The 17278-nt window shown below is 41.2% G+C and overlaps 1 protein-coding gene across 8 annotated transcripts in view; it reads left to right on the top strand.

Moving 5' to 3' along the window:
- The window catches only part of CCAP-R (Crustacean cardioactive peptide receptor), a 40574-nt gene that overhangs the window by 17658 nt on the left and 5638 nt on the right, over nucleotides 1-17278 (top strand). For 7 of the 8 annotated variants that reach the window (XM_076626317.1, XM_076626320.1, XM_076626318.1 and 4 more), the window contains exons 3-6: nucleotides 10798-10933; nucleotides 14630-14827; nucleotides 16137-16231; nucleotides 16614-16869. In XM_076626317.1, coding sequence (XP_076482432.1) covers nucleotides 10798-10933; nucleotides 14630-14827; nucleotides 16137-16231; nucleotides 16614-16869 — 685 coding nt within the window. Of the gene's footprint in view, nucleotides 1-7457; nucleotides 7749-10797; nucleotides 10934-14629; nucleotides 14828-16136; nucleotides 16232-16613; nucleotides 16870-17278 lie in introns of those variants that run through there. The other variant, XM_076626324.1, reaches the window with a different exon arrangement.

Consider the following 17278-nt stretch of genomic DNA (forward strand, 5'->3'; position numbering starts at 1 on the left):
CAGATTATTCCTCTCTATTCGAGAAAATAACGGTCGTTCGATGACAAAGTCGTCGAAAGAGATTCTCGCCTATAATAAAGACCCATAGTCGGAAATTACATTTTAAGAGTTTAGTTTCAATTATAGCGAAGACTTTATAATGAAATGAAATTAGAATAAGTTTAATAGACTAGACGAGAGTTGAAATTTGATCTTTTCTTTGCCATACCTTTTATGCGTAAATATCAGACGAAGAATTTCTCTAACGATCTCGATTATGAGAAGAGGATAACTTTAAATTGCAACTTATAATTAGCTGGATCGTAGAATCTTGATAATAGCACGTTATCGAACATGGTTCGAGTTCTTGGAATTCGACTATAATAAAATTCATAGACACCTGCACATATGTGGCCAGAAGAAATCGCGAGGAATCCCGTTTGCGATTTATTGCTCCCACAGGGATCGTACGGCATCGATTCGCGCTACTCTTGATCCTTTTTTGATTTCAGCTTGCTTCGCTGCAACGCTTTCGAGATTGCACTTCGCTCTCTCTCGCTGAATTCAATTATATCGTAAGTTGATTGTCACTATTACTCGAAGAACACGTTGGTTCCCTCGTTAACGTTTTCGGAAGAAGCGACATATCGTTAACGACGCAGGTTCGATAGTGCCGAGGCGCGATTGTAAATATAATGACTACAATAATCGTTCGCACAAACCTTTATTTTCCGCTAAAGCGTCTTTTATCAGATTCTTTATAGCAGAATGCAAAACTCTTTGTGCTTCGTAGTCGGGGCTTCGGACAAAATCAACGAAATTCCATCGGATTTTACCTTCCGTCCCGTTAAATCACTGATCGATCGTCACTAGCGTTGTTATAAATCGTTGGCGACACCCGCCGCGCCAAGAATACATCCGAGAAAACGCGAAGGAAAAAGTGGTCCGCTTCGATCTGGAAGCTAAGTAGGGTCGTATTTCTTCGCCACATCTTGGCAAACCCTTTTCGTTAGGAAAGTGCCTACCAGCCCTCGATGCTGTATCACGCTCGTTTCTCCAGCTTTTTGTCCGCCAGTTTCGCTCGATTCGTGACTAAAACCGAGATACCAGGGGTTGCCCGTGCCGGAAAAATTTCCCCGATCTCGATGTATACATCCCTAGACAGATATCTTAAAATACGACGTCCCCTTCTGCCTCGTCGTAGCAGAAACTTCTTTATTTACTTGTTTATCCACGCAGCCTGGACCTTCGACGTGACATTGCACCCCCTCTTCGCGGACAGTCATTGATTTTGGATTAATCACGATCGACCGGAACCTATATGAATATAAGCGTCCTCCTGGATCTTTCTTGTTACCAAAGTTAGTTGTCTTCGAGTTTCGGATAATCGACGAAGAATCGACCGTGTTACATCGTATTCAAGATGATCGGGGGATCTCTTATTCGACGAGCTCGCTGTCCTGCCAGCCAATTTCTGCTTTTTGAATATTTATATCTGCCAAAATGCCGCATAACGATTCGATAGTTTACGAAGCGATAAAGTCGACCGTGTTATCGTTTTCTTATTACCCCAGATTATATTTTTTTATGGAGGTAGTTCTTATATGGAACAGCGAATGGTCGATTTTCCGCGACGCCGACGCGTCGCGTCGCCTTCGATTTGCATGTATACCTCCCTGTGTTCGACAGAAGTTTCTTTACAACTTTGCATAGAACGTTGCATAGTTAATATCGTACGTTATACCAATGGAAAGAGGAAAAACCTCGCGTTTGATTTATCAAATTTGAATTGTTTTCTAAATTCCAATTTCGAAATATCGCCACGAGATTCATAAAAGAACTATCGATGGATTTTATCCACTTCGTTAAAAGAAATCCTACGAAATAAATTCCTCTTATCCTGATTGCGTTCTGATCATCGTGAAAAAACTATCTTGTTCCACTGAGGACAGAATATTGCCGGAACGGACAGGGTCTGCAGGAATACGGAATAACTGAAGCGAACCCACGATCTGATTACCGATTTTATATAATGACGCGCGTCCAATTGTATTTTCTGCACGAAGAGAATTTTTTTACGAATGCAAATTTCCTAGCATCTGGTATCAGGCAGATTTCTAATAAATCTGAATTTTTGACGAGATGGACATTTACTTTATAGAGGGAAAAAAAAGAAAATACATAAAATTTTTGTTTTCGTTAAAACGAGATGTATCAAAAATTTCTAGATTTAATTTTAGGAGAGAAATATCAACATCCGAACAGCGTTTTAATTATTTCTTCTAAATTAAATTAAATTAAATTAAATTAATTTGTAATAATTTAAACTTTGTTCGGAGGAGCCATCTAAATTATCATATATACAAATCATTGAGAATTCAAAACAGGATTTGTCGATAATGAAATATCCTCATCGCGTTCATCATTATCCAAACGTTTTGTAATTATGCTTGCATCTATGCGATGTATATTATGCAATCACCAGCACGCGTACATAACTCCGAATTCCGGAAGTTTCAAAGTTTAGCGATCGACGAGGAAATAACATACTTCGCGTGCGAGATCATCTCTATAGCGTAATCTATAACTCTTGGCAGTTTCGTTGTTTACCTGCAAACATCCAAAAGTTTTTATCTTCGTAAAACATCAGACGTCGGTAGTCTCTTCTTCTTACATCTAAATTCCTAGCCTGAAAAATACGCGAGAAAATACCACCTAACGGGTATAGGGAAACATCTGTCCACCTTTAAGGGGTGTTTTCACCCTGTACTTCTCCCGAGGTTTCTTGTAAACCGTAAGCAATGTTTAAAAAAATACGGAACTATCCGGGTTACTGTAGTTCTCTCGTAAGATTACGAGGCTAGACAATGTAACGAGATAGTTTTTCTTTTCAAATAACTTGTCGATAAAATTATTATGTAAAATTAAAAATAAATTTCATGAAATATCTCGAACGTTGGATACGAACGATACGATTTGAATGGAAATGCACTTGCCACGAAATTTCCAATCGTCTCGATTAATTTACTTTCATCGCAAATTCGCGGTCACGTTTCGTTTTCATTTTAATACGTTTCTGTCACTTGATTCTACGTATCTCGTGATACGAACTGAGAGAGATCGAACGATCGTTGAAAGCAGAGCACGATGAAAGCACGGATTAGATAACAGCCCTTTTGCCATTTCCGAAATAGTGCACACAGCTTGTGATTGCGAGGTCCATAGTAACCAAAACCAGATATTCTATTTCGAAAAATGAATTTCGAGCTCGCACGTGTCGTCGTTAGCACGACTACTTTAAACGAAGGCGAAAGAAACATTTTCTGCAATAGTGAATGGATGTAAAGTGGTTTTGAAAAAGCAGAAAGCGTTCTTTCTTCGAAACTCGATCTTGTTACGTTTTCTCGTATCCCCAAAGAGTTCGCAACTGCTGTAGCCTACGAAAGTTTTCAGACAACCATTTTTCTAGCCGAGCCTTAATGGGCAAGCAAGTCAGGGTGCGTAGCGAAAGCGTATTTCATAAAGTGTACACATATCCTCGATATGAGCGCACAAAACGACAAAAACGTTCGTATAAAGTTTCACGCGATTGAACTCGAATTACGATTACTTTTACGATTAAAATAAGTGTTGCGAGTTATTTGTTATAACAACTATTATTTATTGTTATTTATTATCATTTATTCAACTGGATTAAAAGTACCACGATTTACAGATTCATACGCTTGGAACTGCAAAAAATTTTGTTTCAATTTAATCATTCGCATCTTACGAACTCTAGCAAATTTCACGGCAACGTGCGAAATTCCTAGTAATTTCCATCGTGCGAGGAAATGTTGATCGAATAATTGTCCGTGATACGGAGTAATTCGCTTGATGGTTAATTTAACGTAGCTTGCGCGGAACTGCTTAATTTTTCTGCCCGACGACGAGTCCAAGTGAAACGAAAATGAACTTTTACGAATAATCTGAAACACGGCAACGTGTACGCGGTTACGCAAAAGAAAAGTCTTTGGTTTCTGTGAACGTTGATTTTACTGCTTTTCTGTACCGCGCCGAGGAGTACAGCGGCACGCGAAAAAACTTTTTAAATCTTTACGACTCGAGGGAGAAACGGCGGCGGCCAAATGAGATCAGAGAGATTTCTTGTTGCCATTCTCGATCGTTAGAAGCGCGATTTTTAAAGAGCAACCGAGCGCCTCTCCGCTGAGCAAAAACCGCTTGCCGCAATTTACGATTTACGATTGGAGGAACGAACGCACGTGAGAAAAAAAGATTGCGTAAACCAAAATGATAATCGGACGAAAAGTAGGATGGAAATTGAAAGAAAGTACATAAATTATGGAGGAACGACTGGAAAAGCCTTCTTTTCCATTAACTTGATTAAAATTCGTTGTCGCTCCGATTAATAGGAACGGAGAAAAGTCAGTACCAAAGGGATGTATTTGACGCGAAGCATAACGTTGGTGCATTTTATGGGACCATGTTTTACAAAAAAGAGATCCATGGCTGCAATAGAGTTATCGTCTCTCGACTGACTGAACTTCGCAGTTTTATCGCTTAAAGGAGAGCGACCCACGCTCAAACACTACCATCGTGAAGATGCTAATCGAGTGTAGCTGTGATCGATTACAATTTGCAATTGGAAATTAAACGAAATAGAACTTTAATTACAATCGGAGAATTTCAACCATTGCGACGGTACTGTCCGACAGAAAAGTATTTAGTTCGTACATAGTACGTTGCAGTATACTTCTCCTATGACAAACATGCTTTCGATATAACAAATAATTATATTATATAATATACAGCATAAGAATAGAAAGACACGATAAAAGAAAAAGTGGCTTCTTGAATAAGAACTTGCGAAATTACTCGTACTTTATTCGTTGGACGAGAAAATTTTATGTTTTCGTATTTTCAATTTGTATTATCAGTTCGATGTTCGTAGATTTCCAGTATGTCCGACTTAATACCTGGTCACGTTAAAATCTTACCGAATAATATAAACGCTTAAATCTTGATATTTCCTGCTAAACGAGATACTCTCGTTCTTTGAACTCTGCTCGTGTCTCTTATCGCGTGTACTTTATTTTAAATAGTTCTAAATTACAACCACCAAAGTAACAAAGTAAGAGGTTGCATAAATTGCTAAACAAGGATGAAAAACATTTACTCGCAAGGGTCTATCGCGATTATGCCTGTAACGAAGCAATTCAGAGGCTCGCGTTGGAAAATGGTCGGGAAGGGAACGACGAGAATTTCCTCCCACGTGAACAGAGGTCAACGACTGACTTTTCGTTTCAATTTCTCTGGATGAACAAGAGAGCTAGGGAGCATTGTCGTTTCATCAGATTTTTCGAGGGTAACGAGTGCGTTACTGGCTGGGATACTTTCTTCGTCTTACTCGACGGATAGTTGGCGCAAGTTAAATAACAAACTTTTCATCGCGTTTCCACCGAATATCTGTTTCACCCTAGGTTTACCTTTTCGTTTTCACGGAAATTTCATTTCCAAACAACCAAAACTCGCTCTCGAAAGTTTCCTGTTACGATCAGTTACACCCAGATCAGAATGCCCAAAATTCAATAAAATAATCCGCTCATCGCGTCCGTTTACTCGTTTTCATTTTTACCGATATCGACATAGCATTGCTTTGTTCCGTGCAGGCTACTGTTCGCGTTTAAATATTTGGCCGTCTTGTCTGCAATAGTAAAATTTCATATAAAGAAAAAAGAAGAACAATGTCACGCTCAACTCGTATCAAAGAATATTTATGAAACTAACAAACGAAGATTTAAATGGTACGCTATCTCCCTGCCTTATGAGGCCCTATGAGTAAAAATGTAATTTTACATTTTTATTTCAAATGGAACGTAATTCACAATGAACGCCACGAAGGCAGCTCGATATTAGAACATGAGGTGTTAATAAGAGAAACGGCCGTCGTATAAAGTGAGACTAATGTTCACGTATTTCTCTTTTTCGCTTTAGAAACGAGAGGGACAGCTCGAATAAGACTCGTACGTACTGCGATACGAGATGCGAATCGAATTTACCTCTTCGTGGCACTTTGCGACCTCTCGTAATATAAATCTCACGCACGTCGAGGGAGCTTCCCGACAAATGTCTCGCAAAAGCCGAAGAACATTTCTTCCTAAATAGTATCACCCAGGGAGAAACGAAGTAAATTTCCACGTCTGCAGCGATCGCAATAAAATCTTACTGAAATACCCGCGAAAAAGAGGAACAAGAACAAGACCTGCGACAATCGATATATCTACTTCATCCCAGATTAGCTTTATAGAAGAAGACGTTCCGTGGAAGAAAGATATAACGGAGCTGAGAAATAGAGAGGAGAAGACACGTCCACGTTGATAAATCACATTTTAATATATTCCGCGAGATTTCTGGCGTCGTTTGCTACACCTGCTTTCCACTCTGTTACATAATTTCCTTCTTAATCCAATCGCGAAGAATTTATAATATCCAATGGAAATCGATTGGAAACTCCAGCGTTATTATATTTAATATTTGCGATAATTTTTAAGTCTCTGGTGAGTACCACGGTTCCAAAATTTAACACTGAACATCCGGATAAGGGAAATTTGCAGTTGCAATTTCAAGCATGGAAAAGAAACGGTGCGGAAAGATGGAATTCAAAGGAAATTGAAGTTTGGGAAGCTGTTTCAATTTTTTCTCGCTTTCGACTTTTTATCGATAAACGTGAATTCAATCTGCAGAATCGGAATTTAGATTGCTCTCCGAACTGACATACGCTGAATCCCTTTTGCATTAAAGTGAGTCGATATCCTAATTGACGAGAATTACAAACGAGCACATAGGACAGCCTGTTGTTACCAATAATATAATGTACGTAATATCACCCAACATATTATAATCTAACATTGATGTGTCTTTAGAGTACCGCTGTAATTATACAAATTTTTCCATTTTTTCGCTATAACAACAAGCCAACCTCGAAAATATTCTTTTAAATTCCGCTTTTTGTATAATATCAGAGACATAAGCCTGTAGTTATCTTAAATAGCGTATTTGTTTATTGTGCATCTCCTTAGAGTAATACATATATATCTGTTCGAAGACGAATATTCAATTTCGCGCCAGCTCGGTGGCTGTAAATATTTTTGCCATGGTGTTCGTAAAGTTTGATATCCAGGACAAGATAGCATAAATTTTGGTTGACGTTATCGATTTCTCGATAATTTTCATTTCGGCGCGTACGTGTACGCGTCGATTTGCAGAAACACGCTGATAATAGCCTAAGAATGAACGCGAAATCAATTCGTAATTGACTTGTAGTAAAATATCGTCCCACCGAATATCGACGTTTATTAATATAATTGACTTGTACTAAATATTTCTCTAATTTCCACGCATATTTTCAGATTCGTTTTAAACGATATAATCGCGGTAGTCGGGATACATAATTATGTTAATAATATTTCAAAACGTCCTGTACAACACACATAATATATGTCGCCCAAATATGTTCAAATAGTTTCACGATCTTGTATAGTCACGGATGAAGAGATTCGAACATACATTTGATCGTTTCAACTGCCTGTCCTGTCATTTCTCTGTTATTGAGAAGAGAGAGAGCGCGCGCAGAGAGCTGGAGGCACACGCGCGATTTGGAAGCATAAATTTAGTGCTGTGTCGAGGGAAAAGAAGGAAGGCGAGAGTGGCAGTTACGCAGACCTCGGTTTTCGTCGATTCGGCGATATTTTCTCGCCAATGGGAAAAAGGTAATTTGCTGTTCGGGAAGAAATACCCGGACCAAAGAGCCCTCCGGCCGGAACGTGTAATCCTCGGATTTGAAACCTACTCGGTAAACTTCCCTCCAACGAATCTGCCCCGAAAAATTCGCTAAACTAGATCCGTGGAAATCTTATTGCCTCGCGAATCGAATCGCTTTAAGCTTCATCCTCGCCAAAAATATACGCCGGCTGCAAATATGTGTCGATTTCATTTACGTATAGAAGCTACTATCTAACTTTTTAACCGAAGATCGAAAAATTATACCGTGCCCTCGATAAGTATTTCTCGTCGTCTGATTTTAATCCCGCGATTACGTTAAACCGAAACAACTATAAATTACACGAAGCAGTATGAGACTGTCCTGTCGACGAATCCATAGGAAGCTGTTACATGCCAGGTAAAGAGCAAACGAAGTCTAACGTATCCAGGTGAGACACCATGTGAAAGGCGTGGATAACGTAACACGGGCCGCTTTTCTTAGCCTATTGGCTCACGCATAAAACACCGCCATTCCGGTGCAACCTCGTCTTCCAACGTTTCTCCATATTATTCCTAACTAATTTCTAGTCGATAGAACACGGTAGATGAAAAACGCAGGAGGCAAGGAAGTCAAATTAGTTCGCGACAATAACGTGGAATCCGTACATTCATCGTTATCACGGTGAGAGAGCCTGTGCGGTGGGAATCGAATGTATTTTAATTTCGCTAACAAATCGCGATACGTGAGTGGAGAAGTCGATTGTTCGATGCGTCGACGTATAATTGGAATAATAGTACCATTAATCGCAATATTAATTCCGCTTTGGCATCGTTACATTACGTTAGTCGAATGAATTATCTCGGAATTTGATGATCCTACACAGATCGGATTCTGCAGTCATGCGATAAATTGCAACGCGTGGTGCGATTCCGGGTCTGTCCACTAAAATCGGGTTTGATGTAGGGTAACGAACAACGTGAATCAAATAATTGGAATAGCAGCGAGTTTCTACTCGACGCGACACCCACGGTCCTTTTATTCTCAAGGATAAAGAACAGCGACGAGTATTTCTATTCTAATCGAAGAAGAGAAACGTACAGGGAAGAGCCACGCGAACTTCTTTGCTCCGTAGTTTTTCTGGCCTTGACAAGCGCGCGCGGCTTTATCAGAGAAACGAAAGTTTGCTAGGTTAATTAAACGTCTTTCGTACAGACACGTGCACCGAACGCGCCTCGAATTCCAATTGAAGCTGATTTACGATTCATGACCGAAACAGAGCGGATAGGATCAGCTAAATAACGGCATCCTGTTAATCGGTCTCGCGCTGGCCAACCTACACATAATTGATTCCAGCTCGACCAACAAACAGTTGCCAGCTACCAGGTGGCAGCGTGTAAATTTAGTAATTATCCGAATGTATACGGTCGCGATTGAGCCAATTACGAAACGATTAAACACAGTCCGCACCAAGTACCGGAAGAGGTTCGCGTATTTGCAGGAATAACTTTAGTTTAGTTTGCACGAACGTATCGCCACGCCACGACCGCGATGGCGGGCAAACCGATTTAACCGGAGGATAATCGGTATACTCGGTGTGCATGAATCCCAGCACGATGGACCGTACGCGCAGCTGCGGTGCGAACGGCATAAGTGCGTGCTCGCTACTCGCAGGTGGTTCCCTATGGAATCTACGACGATAAATTTCTGTCTTAACGATCCACCCACCTTGCAGTTGGATTCCGACATGGGCGTACTCCGAAAATGGAAACTAATAATCTGTCATTGAATCCAGAAAGGCAGGGGGACAAATTTCGCGAAGCCACGGAGCAAACACGTAGAGATATCGGTCATCGATTTTCCATAAATGACCAGTGTCATCGAGTACGGGAAGAAATATGTTTAGCCGGATCGGGAACACGGAAGTTTCCCCAATTTTGCGGCTGACGTACTTCATGATTTCCGTAACCCACTTTCCCTCGCGCGCTTGCGCGCACACCTTCGAGAATTTTAATAAAATTTACGGGAAATTCTTTTCTGATATTCATCCGAACGCAGAATGAATTACCACTGGGAACGAACTCTCATCTTCGCGCATCTAATAAATCGTGACATCCGCAGCTTCGAAATTTCTAACGTCGGCGCTAGGAATTATTATGAATACCAAGAGTGTCTGCTTAAAAACGGTAATTGAGAAGTCTGTATTGCGGTAATACTAAGCGCTTCGTGTATGTCGATGGTCCTTGCGATTCGAAATTAACTTTGCTTAAATTAATTGGACCGAAATTACTTCGTGTACTGTGTATAACACACGTCAGACATAGTTAGATAAAAAAGGACATCTCGTTCGATCGACGAAACCATTCAAACCTTTTGTGGCGCGTTTACCTTTACCGTCAAAGAGGGTAATTAGATGTTGAGTCTCCTGGCGTTTCGACGGTAACAGAAGGAAACTTCGATCGTTCTATCAGGCCGTGGGCCGCGAGATCGCCGAATCCGAGCCTGAATTCCGTATTGTTTTTTGCTAAATCCCGGCTAGTCCACTGCAAATTACTCGTTTGCTCGCTTAATAATCCTGTCACGGAGGAAATTTCTCCGAGTACTGGCCCCCGTTTTGGATCTCCGTTGAAGAGGCTGCCGCCGGCAGACAGAGTTAATTCTTAACGAGTATCGATCCCAAGTCTCCGCGATTCGTTGTCATCGTCGCCGTTGTGAAACTTCGCCCTCGGTGACGTTCCTCTTACTCGTAATTATATCGCTAATAAATATCCTGCACCGTACGATAGGCGTTGATTTACGAGGATAGGCTGCGACCAGGCCGACCCTACGGAAAGTCCTCGTTTTAGGACGCTTTTGTCGTGCACCCACGCAAAACGAGTCAATTATCAAGAAGATCGTGTCTCTGGTTCGACGAATGATCGAAGATAAAATGACACGGCTTCTTAACTAATACGTCTTCTCATTGTCATCGACGATCCATTTTCAACTCCGGCCGTCGTCCCTAGCGTCGTTCCACACGTCAAACTTCGTCACGCTGTTCCCCTTTCTTTCTGTTGCAGACGGAACAATTCACGGTCTTGTGGCTGCTGTTCGCGATGATAGTCGTCGGGAATATCGCGGTGCTAATTGGCCTGCAGTGGGGCAAACGGCGTAAGACGCGCATGGATTTTTTTATCAAACAGCTAGCGTTTGCGGGTAAGTTGATCCACTTTCGTTTCGAAAGTTTCATCCGAGTTAGATATATGGGACAATTTCTGTTCGCGCGATGATCAAAGCGAGTTTGCACTTGGTGATCTGATTTCGACGAAGCGATCGAACTGGCAGAGTGCAAAGGACCAACGTTAACACCATTCGACGGTTCGATCGAACGCTTCCTTGTCTATCAGAATTTCGCTAAATCCACCTGATATCTTCTTTCATCCGCGATTTTACTCAACGTTTATGTCACTCGATTCGAACGAACGCGTAAAGAAGGAAGAACCGAGAACGATATTCCGAAGACGATTCGCATGTAAAACGGTGTCGTATGTCAAGCACGTTGTAAAACAGCCAGTGTATTTTTGTAACTTTGTCGTCGAAGTTTGTCAAGTCTGACACGTTCCAGGGACGGCATTTCCCATTTTTCAAACGACTCGGCTGTAACGTTGAAAAAGAGCAGCGAATATTTCGGATGCTCGAGAAGCACCGACCGAATGTAAACATGCCGCGAATAAAAATCGAGTTACAGAGCTATAAAGATTTACGATAACGATGAAGCATCGGTTTCGTCGAGATGTTCGAGATGCAACGTACCTAATTATGCGAACTTTGATCCGACATTCGAGTCATAGACCTCCTCGAGGCCTACATTCGAGACGCTCGCGCGTATAACGGTCCTGTTTCAAATCCTTCCTTTCCGCCTTTTCTCCCTCCTCCGGTATTATGTTTCTCACGGCATCCGCCCGAAACGCGTCCATTGTTCGCGTTGAAAAGCTCGGCGCCAGTGAGCAAAGGCAAAGACCAGCACAAGCGGTCGTAACTTCAAGGTGGCCTACGTCCGTTAGTTCTCTCTCGAAGCGTTTCACGGCCACCACCCTATCTGGTCTCCTTCTTTTTCTTTTTTCTCCTCTCTTTCCTCGCAGAACAAAATGAAATACCGCGCAGCATCGTATAAACGCTTTCTCAAATTGCACTGTATCCTATCTTTTCACGAACTAGATTTAATCGAAAACTGGACGAGAATCGCGATTCGCTTCACGTACAATTGTTTCGTAGAAAGAGGCACGGAGGGAACTTCATCGACCGTAAAGTTATCAATATTGTGCTTTTTAGAAGAAAATCGAGTTTCCAACGAAGGATATTTATCATGATGGAAACGAAAGCGGAATAAGTTATCGAGTTGAGCGAAAATAACGTTATTTATACATCGAGACCATTTGCATCCAGCCGATAATCATTACGAACCCATTACGAGATGGCTTGGAGTGGACAGTTCGGCGACCAGGCGACTGCTTGCGATAGTATTAGTATAAATGTCAGCCATATCAGACTTGGGGAGAAAAAATTCAATGGACTGAACTGCTTAATTGGTTAAAGTAGTTGTTCAACAAGGCAAGAAATCCGAGCTCGCGTTCTCGATTCGATGGACCAACAGTCTCTCTCCGTACGTTAGAAGCAAACGATTAGTATCCCTAGGGAATTCAACTTGATCGCACATCTGAGGGAATTGGGAAGTTTTCCCCTCTGAAAACAAACTTATTTGCTTAATCCTATAACATACAGTTATCCTAACCAGGTTGTATCCAATCCAGCGGACATTCGTCGCGAAATAGTTGATCTATCCTGCTCTTCGTTGTTCCACTTTGACTTACGAGATGTCATAACTTCGGACGTTACTCTGTTACTGCCGCTTTCCTTCGTATTCCTCTGCGTTGTATTCTTCCTTTTTACCGATCCTTGCTTTTATACATTTTTATACTAGCAACAATGAAAACAGGTAGGAATAAAAAGCAATCGAAACATCAGAGGGTAATGGGCTGTGGAATATAACGATTCGATGGGCTCTTTTGTCCCATTTGTCGCGAGCCTTTTGATAGATTTCCGGAACGATGCTTGTAAAAGTTATTTGCACACTAGAAAATGCACCAAAATATTGCCGATACCATTTTATGCCATAGAAACGGACGAACGTAAAAAAACACTCTCCCATTTCGCGGCAATTGCCCGCTCCGCTCTCGTAAATGCACAAACATACCTGTATATCGGAAAACGAAAGCTCAGCTTCCGTTTTTCTCGAGTCGAAGAGAGAGAGAGAGGAGGAAAACGAAAGAAATGGAGCGAAATCGTTCGTATTTTACTCGTATTATCGCTCCAGAGTATATTTCTCGCGGAACGGTTTTATCGGATCGAGAAAAGGTGCATTTGTCGTTCAACGAGTAGGAGCGGTCTGGAAAAAATAGGGTTTAAGGAATAACGCGAAGAGACACGTCGATGGTGAAGAAAAAGGGAACGTGATAAATTTAGGGATCTCTTTATGCAAGTGACCGAGGATTAAGGGACTGGAGCTGAAAGTCGTTTAGAGGCGTAAAAAATTATCGACGAGTTGTATAACGCGTATGAGGTAGCCGACGAACAAGTCGGCGAGGGATAATTCGACGGACAATGCGAAGAATCTCATCTCGCGTGTGAAATAAAAAATCGGGAACGGAACTTTGTGGACTGAACGGTTCGTAAAGTCGGACGCGACATTTGCATGCGAATACGGTGACAACGAAGAGACCGCAATTAAGCAGCTGATGGCGACGGCTGGGCGTCGACGAAATCTGTAAACGACCGTGCTCGTTTACGAGCGGACAACCGCGGCATTTGATCCGTTGTCGTAAAAGAAACGCGTGCAATCGCAAGGGCACGCCGTAAAACTCAAATTCGAGCGCAATTTTTATTCTTCTATCGCGCGTCCCAAGCCGATAAATTACGAAAGAAGCGTAAGACGTAACAGTCCTCACCGAGTTTGAGGAAATAACGCGGTGTAATGTAATAAAAAATGTATCGAGAATATTCGTGGTCGATCGCGTATCAAGCCGCGTCGATTAATTCGTCGGGCTGGCAAAGATCGGCCGCGTAATCCGCGTTATTATAGGCCGATAAATCCAAATCGGGTTTCAATATCAGGGGGTAATGTATGATCCGAGACCCGATCGTTTCGCATGGGAATTCGTAAGATGAGATCTTACTTTCGAGGGTCTTTTTTATGGCTAACCGAATGGCACTTCCAGGCTCGCAACACTTTATATGATATCCTTTAAACCACTTCTTTATGGCTCTTCTCTCGTCCCACGAAAAATCACAGGTTATTCGTAAAATATGTGTTTCAACGTTCCCTAGCTATCTAAGAGTACGTAAAGATTGTACGATTAAAACGATATAACGCGTTGATACGATAGACAAATTGTTTTTTATATGAAATATTATTTCTAGAAAATGTAGGCGAGACTAATTGGTTAAATCGCGGATTACCCGTATTTAAATTGCGAATTTTACTTAATTTTTTCAAATCCGCAACAGCTGGTTTTTTCCCGGAATCTGTGTGTTCGATCGTGTTTATTTTTTATTACACATTTGTTTGCTGTTGTCTCGTAAAAATTTATAGGAATATATATACAAAAAAAAAAAGAAAAATGGACTGGAAAAAGACTTTAAAATGGATTTAAAATGATCCACGCGTTGTTGGCCATGATACGATTTTTTATAAACATTTTAAAAGCGTCGTTGTAGCTAACGAACGTAATCGCATTCTCCAACCGTTAAGTTTGCTCGTTCATTCATTCGCAAATTAAGCGAACGCCGGGTGGTTACTGTTTAATGATAGCATTGCCCATGAATCGTCTCTCCACACTAGATATCTCATTACAGATTTATTGGTAGGCCTGATATCCGTGCTAACGGATATAATTTGGAGAACGACGGTGACCTGGCACGCGGGCAACGTTGCCTGCAAATTGATAAGGTTCATGCAAGCCGTCGTTACGTACAGTTCTACATACGTACTTGTCGCATTGTCGATCGACAGATATGACGCCATTACCAGACCCATGAATTTCACCGGCAGGTGTAAGTATACAGTAGTTTGTATATAAGTGTAGGTATTGCAATTGATTCCGTTTACTCAAATTTAACGCGTATTCGATCTTAATATCGTATAATTAGAACAATATATTTCAATAATATAATTCTAACTAGATCGTAGATATTTCTACAAATTCATATTTCCATGAATATTTTATCTACTAATTCTTATAACGAGCACTATTGTATATTCAGGATATTTTACATATTTTTGCATATTATGTGCATTCTGTGCATTGTTTCGTTTTCAGATTCCCCATAAATGCGTAAAAATCCGCAGTCTACTTATAATTCTCAAACTTTTAATTGAACGTAAAAGAGGATATTATATTTTACTGTAGCTTCTTGACGTTTCATCAAATTTTATACCAATACTAATTATATTATCGTTGTATCTTCGATACGTGAAAGTAAAAATTCCCAACATGGCGCTATTTTCGTGTTTTTTTTTTACTGAGAACGACTGGATATTTAAATATTTTGCCGGAGAGAATCGAATATCGCATCGCATCTATCAGCATCGTTATTGCTCTCGATTCGTTTAAAACAAACGTACGAGACGTGATTTTTCGGAGATTCGGCACAGCAGATCGGGTTGGTAATACGAAAGGTTCGTTTTGAAGTTGATGATTTTTGTACGAGCATCTGGAGTTTCTCGGTACAATATGTATTTACCACTGGCCAAGAGATCACTCTTGAGCGGTAGATTAGCAAGCGTAACGGTTTTATTTCTCCTTTATTTCATTGGGTTGTAACGTAGCGGATGTCGTAAGAAGCGCGGCTGCGGATAGAAAGGTGAAAACCCACAGCGAAATAAAACGACTACGGGTACGGTAATTACGAGCCACAACGTCGTCGATGACGTGACATTAACGAACTCACTTTCAATAGTCTCAATGTGAATTCCGTATTAACCCGAGATGATATTTCACGAACGATAATCGCGATATTCCTTTTGATCCAAACGAATAACGGTGCATTGTTGCATTAGAGTGACGAAATGTTTCTCGAGGAAGTTCCTTTATTGCGCTATCGGCCACGATTACGTTCTTTCTTTCCGTTTTCTTCTTTTTTCGTCCGCGTCACTCGCCAGCTGTCGTGGAAGTTTCACGAGCGCGAAAACGAGGAAACTTGGCGATACGCGACAGTCACGGATCCGCGAACTTACATCTGTTCGTATGCCTCGTACCACCGAATGCGCCGTGACATCGAATCTCCCCTGGAATTGCATCGCCCTACCCTTCTGTAACCACGTGAAATCGACCTAAGACCGGAAATTCAACTTTAATCGCAGGGTGGAGAGCCAGGGCTCTGGTGGTAGCTGCCTGGGGCTTGTCGGCATTGTTCAGCGTGCCGATTATTTTCCTGTACGAGGAAAAACGCATACAGGTATACGGTAATTTGCCATTCATCGCGTAACATTCATAGTCGAGGAATCAGATTAATTATGCTCGAATTATGCTCGTTTCCATTATGTTTCTCGGATATTTGCAAGCAGATTATTGGATTCTTCTTTCTCTTCGCAATTTATGTTACTTAGGAAACGCATTGCAGAGATGGAAAATGTTTTCATGCGATTTAAATCTTTAATCCTGATTTCGTTTAATGTTCTGTAAAAGAGAGTCGATTTTACCGAACGTCAGTGTGCAGTTCGAAGCAGAACTTTCTTTCGTAGCATTTCGTTAAGAATTGTACATTTAAACGAACACCGTTGGCCTAGTTTTGGTAAATCGGTCGTACTACGAGTATAATCGGCAGGATCGTTTACCAGGGGAAGACACAATGCTGGATAGATCTGGGATCTCCTATGCAATGGAGGATCTACATGAGCCTGGTCAGCTTTACCCTCTTTATAGCCCCTACTCTGATAATAGGGGGCTGTTATGCCGTGATCGTAGCTACTATATGGTCGCAAGGAGGGGCATTACGTCAGGGACCTACTCGAGACACCAGGAGAGCATCGTCCCGAGGACTCATTCCCAGGGCTAAAGTTAAGACGGTCAAAATGACTCTCGTTATAGTGTTCGGTGAGTAAACCAAATCATGTTTCGAGTTTTACGAATTTGTAACTATAATCCCAGAAGCCAAAGCGAAATATTATCTACCTCACTGAAGTATCGTTATTCAGGAAGGTATTTGGACGCTCGCGACAGAGGACTTTGATCTTCGTATTATATGCATTATATTGTATGAAACATTAACAAATTTCATTAGCTCTATAACGAGACGCGTTATGTTTATTTATACCAGTGTAATAACGATAGTGCAGTTGCATAACAGTGTTAAGGAAATCTCGTAATACGTACTTCGTATAAAGTACATAATATATTTGTAAAAGGTGTGTACAAATGTTCAAATACTTTCGCGAGCCTGTGTATATTTGAAGCTGCAAATCCGCGTGGCGTATTTAGACGACAGATTTATGTCGCGTAAAAG

The sequence above is a fragment of the Bombus vancouverensis genome, chromosome 18 (assembly GCF_051014615.1).
Source record: "Bombus vancouverensis nearcticus chromosome 18, iyBomVanc1_principal, whole genome shotgun sequence".
NCBI lineage: Eukaryota > Metazoa > Arthropoda > Insecta > Hymenoptera > Apidae > Bombus > Bombus vancouverensis.